This window comes from Lupinus angustifolius, unplaced genomic scaffold, assembly GCF_001865875.1.
Source record: "Lupinus angustifolius cultivar Tanjil unplaced genomic scaffold, LupAngTanjil_v1.0 Scaffold_7_164, whole genome shotgun sequence".
Classification (NCBI taxonomy): Eukaryota; Viridiplantae; Streptophyta; class Magnoliopsida; order Fabales; family Fabaceae; genus Lupinus; species Lupinus angustifolius.
Window position 1 is genome coordinate 2,058 of NW_017717785.1, and position 8,923 is coordinate 10,980.

General features: G+C 33.6%; 2 protein-coding genes across 2 annotated transcripts; both read left to right on the top strand.

The window, feature by feature from the left end:
• Positions 1-682: 682 nt before the first annotated feature.
• LOC109337530 (protein PAIR1-like) lies at positions 683-6,522 on the top strand. The gene is made up of 11 exons (XM_019574525.1): positions 683-822; positions 1,395-1,599; positions 1,945-2,089; positions 2,283-2,417; positions 2,955-3,007; positions 3,105-3,603; positions 3,795-3,844; positions 4,744-4,885; positions 5,240-5,330; positions 5,752-5,872; positions 6,283-6,522. Exons 1-6 carry the CDS (start codon positions 743-745, stop codon positions 3,306-3,308), a joined length of 822 nt encoding a protein of 273 aa, XP_019430070.1. The 5' UTR covers positions 683-742; the 3' UTR covers positions 3,309-3,603; positions 3,795-3,844; positions 4,744-4,885; positions 5,240-5,330; positions 5,752-5,872; positions 6,283-6,522.
• A 1,166-nt stretch (positions 6,523-7,688) lies between these two features.
• Positions 7,689-8,636, top strand: LOC109337531 (uncharacterized mitochondrial protein AtMg00810-like; the record flags this gene model as incomplete). The annotated part of the gene is made up of 2 exons (XM_019574526.1): positions 7,689-8,465; positions 8,571-8,636. Coding segments are annotated over exons 1-2 (843 nt in total), but the record flags the coding sequence as incomplete, so codon positions are not given.
• Positions 8,637-8,923: the final 287 nt, after the last annotated feature.

The window sequence follows — 8,923 nt, forward strand, 5'->3', positions numbered from 1 at the left end:
ATAAAGTTTATGAATATTTATTTATTGGATTGATGGTAAAAATTTACAACATTTAAATATGCCATCCAGAATGCATGATATATCATAAACAAAGAATAATGATAGTGGACAAAGATGAGCCTGTTACATGTTGGATACTAATTTGCATAACTTCTTTGCTTTTTGTGAAGGACTATATCAACTGGTGAAGAGGATAATGAACGAGTGAAAATTAAGAGTTAGGATCATCTTAGTAATTGTTTTAAAAAATAAAGTAAAATATAATTTTTAATGTTACATTTATCAATTTAATTATAATATAATATACTTTTGTCATTAAAGATAAAAGAAGAAATATACACTTGCCTGAATCCTCTAAAGAAGAGGAAGAGACAGAGGGAAGAGGGAAAATGAAAGTGAGTAATGCAATAAGGGTAAGTAAGAGGTGACATCACCTTTTAGGAGGGTATTTTTAAAAGTTAAGTACAAATTTAATTAAAATATGAGCATAAATAAGGTTAAAATGGGTACACATAGACTGCTTAGGTTTTTTTACACCTTCGACCAATCACACAGTGCTCTCCATATATGCCCGTGATTTTTGGTGTACATGAGGATTAAATGAAGTAATAATGTATGATACATTTAAATTTAAACCAATTGAGTTTAAGATATTACTTTAAATTCCCGTTCCCGCGCTTGAAGCTCATTCTTCATTTATCATATAGCTCGCTTTTCATTCCTTCATCTCCGTTCCGAATGAATGAAAATGAGAATGAAGATTAACAAGACCTGCGATCTCTCTTCCATTTCTGTCTTCCCTCCTCCTATCACTTATTCTAGGTTTCTTTTCTCTCCGATTCTTCATTCTCTATTTTTCTTCTTCACATTTTTGTTTTTGATTTCACGCTTTTTCATCTATATATGCTTTATTTCGATTGATTGTACTTGTTGATTAGTTACGTGAAGCACATTCTGAGATTATATGAATCAGTTGATTGCAATTATAACGCCTATGACGTTATTTTTACTTTAAATACTTAGCTTAGAAAAAGAAATTTCAAATTTATTCAGTTTCTTATGTTCTCGATTCATGACGTTTTGTTTTCTGAAATTATCGTTTATGCCTTAGTTCCAATTTTCAATCATCTTTCATGTTTCTGTAACTGTTCTGATTCATCGGTCAACTGATATGATATCATATATATAAATTTAGTTAACAGTACTTAGTTCAGGAAAATTACGTCTCATTTCAATATTAGATCTTAGAAGATTCAATGCTTTGTCTCAAATTATTATCTACGCCAAAAGGAAGCAAACTTTTCGTGGTTATTTTTGGTTCCAAATTGAGTTTTCTTTGTCATAGATCTGAATCAATATTTATCAAGAAGTGGTGATGATGAATTATTTTGAAGGCGGCAAAACAATGTGCCAAGTGGATTGCCAGCACCACCACAACATCGGTCGCAACAATCTCAGCAGTCATTTTCGCAAACATCACAGCAGCATCGGTCACAACCATCTCAGCAGTCATTTTCTCAGGCACATTCATCTCAACAAGGAGTGTTTTCTCATTTCTCCCAAAGCTCTCTGGATGAAGCTGTCATAACACATGATCAGGTTCAAATGAATCTTGTTTATGCATCTAGTTTGTTAGGGTTTTAAATGGCGGTTGTGGTTGTATTGCGTTTGTTATAGATACACATTAATTGCAGCCAGTAGGAACCACAACCTGAACCGAGATATTGAAGCCATATCATGTAATGTAGTCCATAATTTAAAACCGCTTTAATTGTTATAGATAATAACTTCTGATAAGTTTGACTTTTAAGTAAACTCAATTGTACTTCTTCTATATCGTTGCATAAATATTTCATTTTAATTGCTCTATTCTGTTCCATTTCCATCATTTTCAATTTGTTGATTCTGATTTGATGTTTATTATGTTCTTTGAATCCATATTAGAGAGCTGGTTCTCAAGAACATGATAACTCTCTGAGGAAGATTTCTAGCTTGCCTAGACTTGCATATTCTCGCGAAGAGAGTCAACCACCTAACTCAAGATCTTCATGCAACCTAGTGGTCAAATATAAGCCTGAAGATCATAAAAGTAAGGGTACTTAATGAAACTACATAGTTTTGTTTTTATAGCTTATATTTTTAAGCATCCACATTAGACATATCTAAGAGTGACATTCCTTTCTTTAATCTATTAAACAGTAGGAAGCCGATTAAGTTTGTTACCTTTTTACATGTACACCTGACTTTACTGAAGATACTAAATCTATTATTTGCTCGGGCAGATCAGTTGAATGAAGGAATTGAACACCGGATTGGCATAATGGAAACTTCATTGAGCAGGTTCGCAATGATCTTCGATTCTGTTCAAAGTGACGTAATGCAAGTAAACAAAGGAACAAAGGAACTTCTGATAGAGAGTAAGTGACTCATTCTCATGGTATTGACAATTTGACAGTATTCTGGAAAGGATTTATGGAAATTGTATTATGCTGATCAATGTAAGTGCAGGCATTGGAGAGGCAGCGAGTCTTTGAAAAACGAAAAGTCTAAACTCTAGTTCTTGCATTAATCCTTTAACTGCTATAAATTTGAATTTGTCTAACCACCTTAATCAGAATATTTTGCTAAACTTGTTTATTGTTGTTTTCTCCTCTAATTCTCCACTCATGCAGCATTTTCAGACAATTGTTTATTCTTTGAAACATAGTTCAACTGAGAACAATATTTTGAATTTAGATCCCTGATATGTAGCTCTATTACTTTTCAGTAAAAAAATGATGTCAGTTTGCTCATTCTGGACTTTGATTGTGCATTGCATCCAATTACAAAATTATCATAATCTGAACAAATTTTGAACCTTCATTGGCCTGTTACATGAATTACTGTTGCAATTGTAATTACTATGAAAAGTTTATAACCTAGTATACAATGTTAACTCCTCACTTCGTATTCAGTGGAATGCATAAGGCAGAAATTAATTGCTCTGGATAACTCAATTCAGTTACTGGTAATAACCTGATTCCAATGTTACTTGAATGATTTCCTTAAAAATCCATGGATATTATCAAAGTTCTGTAGACTGAGGTAAAATGGTTTTAAATCAGAACAAAGGACAAGAAGAAATTAAAGCAAGTACTGCTGGGAGCTGGAAGTTTTTATCTGAACATATGAGCAACCAAGAGAAGTTGCAAGAAGTATTTTCAGCAATTTCTGCCTTGCCTCAGCTAATTAGAAAATCTATGCAAAGTGTACAAAGTGATCTCCTTAACACCACCACCGAAATGCAGGCAAGTAAGATATTGCAATGAATAATGACCAGAACATGCAACAGATAATACTTTATATTCTTGTTAAGTTTGATTAAGATCTTTATACTATGGATAGATCGCTCAAAAACCCCTTTTCCACTTTTTTTTTACCACAACAGTACACTATCTGAGTTTTTTCTATTAGCTTTCTTTCTTTTCCTCCTCATTTATATCTTAGCCTACTAGATTGTTGTCGATCAACTAATGCTTTACCAATGAGCACTTTCAGGAAATATCATGCACTTTAAAAAACATCAACCCAAATGATCAAGCACAGTCTACTATTTCCTCAAAGGTGCCTTGTCTCTATGCTTTAAGGATCCACTAACAGATTTTCCTGGTTTTTTCTATGGTGAAAGGAAGAATTACCATATTTCCTATATATATATATTCTATTGTGAAACAATAACCTTGGTCCTGACTCAGAAAAAACTATGATGAAAAGTTTAATTTTAGAAAAAAAACTGATACATTGTTAGCTGGCAGAGTATTATGAATCAAGTTGCCACATCCACCAAGCGCCAGTCTCATGCCAAGTACGTTTGCTTCATAACTTGACCCAAGTTTTTTTGCTCAATTAGGAAAATTACACCCATTTTTCCACATATTTAGTAGGGTCAATTTCACCAAGCTTCATATGTAAACATTTTGAAGTGTTGTTGACTGGAATATATCATATACTTTTCATTCTCTAATGCGGGGGTAAATCTGTTGTCGGTTGATTTTAACTTTATATGGGATGTTTGATCCGAAAGACTAGATAGATGACAATTATTGATTTCCTTTCATAACTTTCACATGTATACAAGAACCTAGTTAATGAGTAGTGTTCTGTTTGCAGGGTTAAACTACAGCCTTGCTTTGTAGTTGAATGAATTAGATTTAAAATTCAAACGTTGTGCATGTATGAGAGATCACACATCCCCATATATATATATATATGCCAAAATTTCCAGATTTTGCTTTGGTATCATGACTCTACATCATGTTCTTCTCAAAGAGGGAACTCTACGATCACCTCACCCTTAATCAATAAAATAGTTTGGTTAATTCTCAAGAGTTTTTCTTAAGAAGTGGTCCATTTTTCGGTAACCAGTGTATTTCCGAAGTCCCATCTATTGAAGGGGTGAAGTCAATTCTTTTGAGGATCATTCACCCATTTGTTTTGGAGAATGCTGCTTTCTCCTATTTTTTCATTACAAAACTTAATAGCGTGTTGATTTTCTACACTCTGAATCATGAGTTTTACTTATAAATTATAATGTATCTATTTGTACTCATTGGTTGATATATGTTCATGTCTATTGAAATGTTAAGATTCATTTTATATAACTTACCTTCTCTTCGCCATAATGCTTTAGTTTGTGACGGATTATTTTGGCACTTGCAAAAGCATTTGTTAACTTATGACCATGAGATTTTTTGTTCACATCAGTGAAGCGAAGATGAATTTACAGGCTAATGTAGTTCCAAAGGTAGAAATGGGGGGTTGGAGGCCAGTGAAAAAAGAGAGAGTCACATTTTCAGATAGAAAATCTGGCAAGATGCACAAGGAAAAAGAACCATACACTGAAAAGGTATTTCCAAGTTGTTTGCTTTCTAACTAACGTAATTATTATGTATTGCTTCTCCTAAGCGATGGATATGATATGAAAGTAATGTGTACTTGATAGTGACATTTGTTACCTCATTTTCGAACGACATTGTCTGAGTAAAAACAGAAAAATAATAATAAATATTTAAAAAAAATTAATTGACAAGTGAGGAACAAGATTTGTCACATGTTTTTTTGGGTACAATTTGCCACACGTTTTGGGACAATATATCTATGTTCCTCATTTTCATGCAAAAGATTTCTCCTAACTAATTTGACAAATATTTTAAATGCTTTATTAATTGCTAAGTACTGTTTTGATTTTTTAATGAAACAGTGTAAAGGAGGAGCAAGAGACTGTGCAATTGTCATTGAATCTGATGAGGATAGTGATGAAGGTTTTTCCTGCATGGTTGGAAAAAATGCAGGTACTCTTGACAAACTATAATAGAACCTCCTTTTTTTCCATATTGTTGCTAATATGGTATGGCTAGCTCATTTTAAAGAAGTAAATATCACATTGTCTCTTGCGTTTTCATCTTTTATTTGCTTCAAGTTTCAAAATAGTTCACAACTGAATTACTGTAGTAGTGAGCAAGTCTGGTTCTGGATTTAGTTTTGGGCTATGAAAAACATCACTGATCATTTTTTTTAATCCAAAAAAGGAAGTTGTTGTAAAAATTTGTTGTAGAAACTTGCACTACAAATAACTTAAAGTAACTCTATTATAGAGTTTGTGTACAAATGTCTTTATATAGTAAATAATTATCTCTGGAATAGAAATAATTATAATGGTGAATAGTTATTATGTAATAGAAATAATAACTGCTCTAAATGTGTATTTCCAAGGAAAATACCTATTGGGAAAATTGACCAGGGAAGAAGAGGAAGAAGCCCAGCGAATATTGCAAAAAGCAAGGAGGCGCAAGAGAAGGTATTCTAACGCTGTGCCTATAACGATCCTTTGAAGGTACTTAACTCTTCTAAATCTAACTTCTTTGGAATTGTTTCAATATTATCTTTAGTACGAATGAGCCAAATCTAAACTATAGTATTTTCTTACTCTAGAATCATTGTACATCAATTTCCTTCAAGTGTTGCTTAATACTCAATGGTTTCAATTACTTCTACGATAAATTTATACATCAAAGCATTACATATCCTATAATTTGTTAAGCTTTGATGCAGAAAATTATTTTATGGTATTTTTATAATAGCCATATCCTATAATTTTCATATTTCATCATATCTCCGTATGGATATAGTATATATCCATTTCCACATGGAACCCCAATTTTCCATGTCTCTCTATTCACTATCTTTGCTTTCAATTCAATAGCTGAAACGGTCAATGAGCAAAATCCGATATCATTTGAGCAGGTGCAAGTGTGCAACTATACTTTCAGATGCACAAGGGCCCCGTTTCTTTATTGAGTTTGTTGACTCCTTTGAACATTGTTTAGCACCTTATTGCACAACATGAGAAATTTGTTTGTTCATCCCACTCTGGCCACAAGCTTATGTATGTTTATTGTTTTATTTTTCAAAACTAAATAATCAGTTATGATAATTTTACCTAATTCGGCTATTGGCTTCAAAGCCCTGTTTTATTTAGCTCACACAAATGCAAAAGGCAATCTATATTCTATAAAACACACATCTCTTTAGTTTGGTAGCTATTAAATACAATAAGCAATAATAGAATTAAAAGTATCACTCCATATGTTATTTTTCTGATTGGTTAAAACAATTGTATTTAAATTAAAATGTAATAATCAATTATATTTGGGATAGAAGATGTACTTCTACTTTCTAACTGTTACGCGAGGGTGGGGTATTGTGTTGGTGAAAGGAATTCTTGAATGTCATACATGATTATAGATATGTGAAAAGGAGTGAAAAGGAAGCAGTGTTATTGCGTTCCTATATATCTTTAAGGCAAATTGACAAAAATGTTTTCACGTATTCTTTAACAATAAATGTACACAAGTGTAAGTCAATTACAATCTTCCACTTGATACTCCTCCTTAAGGTTTGAAGTCAAGTAAGGGATATCAACATATTTATATAATGTCATTAACCTACTAGGCTCATCTGTTTCTACAAAATAACCCATCACTATCTAGCATACTCACATTTGGGCTGACGTTTAAAAGCCCAACATATAATAAACATCAACATGATGACTCTAATATCATAATCCATAAACGATCAAAAAATCATTTGGTTAATTTGAGAAAATACTAATTTATCACTTGAATACATTTTTTTTTATTAGAACAAAATATACTGATCAATATGAGAACAAAAACAATTCCAACACTCTCTCATTAGGGCAAATATTGATTAGTAATTCATTTTAAAAAACATTAGAAAGTGACTTTCCGGTTGAACAATTGTGGCCAAAATAATAACCATGACCACAAACTGATCATTACAACAACAAAAAAACCAATATACGAACATCTACATGAAAGAAAAGTTGTTGAGAATCTAATTCTTACAAGACCACATAATTTGCAACCTTACGAGATTAATCAACTGCATGGAACACTTAAACTACAAGTGTTTAAATGAGTAATTGGTTAAAATCCAAATAAGTTACCGGTAATTTAAATATTAAGAGACAATTTTTACTCTTAGGTGACTTTCACTATGAATGAGATTCAAAAATATGTAGGCAGCATATAAACATCAATCATTTAATTAACTGATACAAAAAAATGAAATCAATAACAAACATATACTTATATCTTCCTGATGGATAATATGTAATGCAATAAAACATGTTATTAAAGTCACCAACAAGTGCACCTCATCAAGCTGAAACTCCCACGCAACTTAACCAAGCCAAAGTCAAAATTCATAGAGCCAAACTCAAAATCCACCGACCAATAGCACCACATGACCGAGGAAAAACCAAGGTTGACCGAGGAATTATGATCCATGACCNCATTTGCCAAAGGAAGTATGCCCTTGACATACTTGCTGACACAGGGTTCATTAATTGCAAACCCGTACCTACCCCAACTGTTAAAACAACCAAGCTATGCGAAAATGATTCCCCTGCTTTTAGTGATCCTGTCCTCTATAGAAGACTTGTAGAAAGGCTCCTCTACCTAACAAACACCAGACCCGATATTAGTTTTGCTGTCCAACAACTTAGCCAATTCATGGCCTCCCCCACTAATATGCACCACAAAGCACTATGCAGAGTGCTAAGGTACATCAAGGGTCATCTTGGCCAAGGCCTCATCTACCCTACCACATCAACTATGCAATTTAAGGTCTTTAGTGACTCTGACTGGGCAGCCTGTATTGACTCTAGAAAATCTATCAGTGGGTGCTGTGCTTTCTTAGGTGATTCCCTTGTTTCTTGGAAATCAAAGAAACAAAACACTGTGGCAAGATCCTCCTCCGAGGCTGAGTATCGTGCCTTAGCCTCTGCTGCTTGTGAAATCCAGTGGTTGACATATCTCATTGATGCTTTTCATATAAATCATATTAAACCTGCTTTGTTATACTGTGATAATGACTCTGCTAGATATATAGCTGCCAATTCTGTTTTTCATGAAAGAACTAAGCACATTGATATTGATTGTCATGTGGTTAGGGAACAACTTCAATCAAAACTGTTTCACCTTCTACCTATTTCTACTTTTGAACAGGTTGCTGATATATTGACTAAAGCTCTGGATCCTACACCATTCTGCTACCTACTCTCCAAGCTTGGGGTACTTAATATGTACGCTCCAGCTTGCGGGGGGGTATTAAAGTCACCAACAAGTGCACCTCATCAAGCTGAAACTCCCACGCAACTTAACCAAGCCAAAGTCAAAATTCATAGAGCCAAACTCAAAATCCACCGACCAATAGCACCACATGACCGAGGAAAAACCAAGGTTGACCGAGGAATTATGATCCATGACCGAAGAAATGAGAAGCTCAACCAACACAGTGCATCGCCCAATGTGCATCAGCCTGAGGCGCACAACCAGCTTTCTGACCGAGGCGCCCTGAC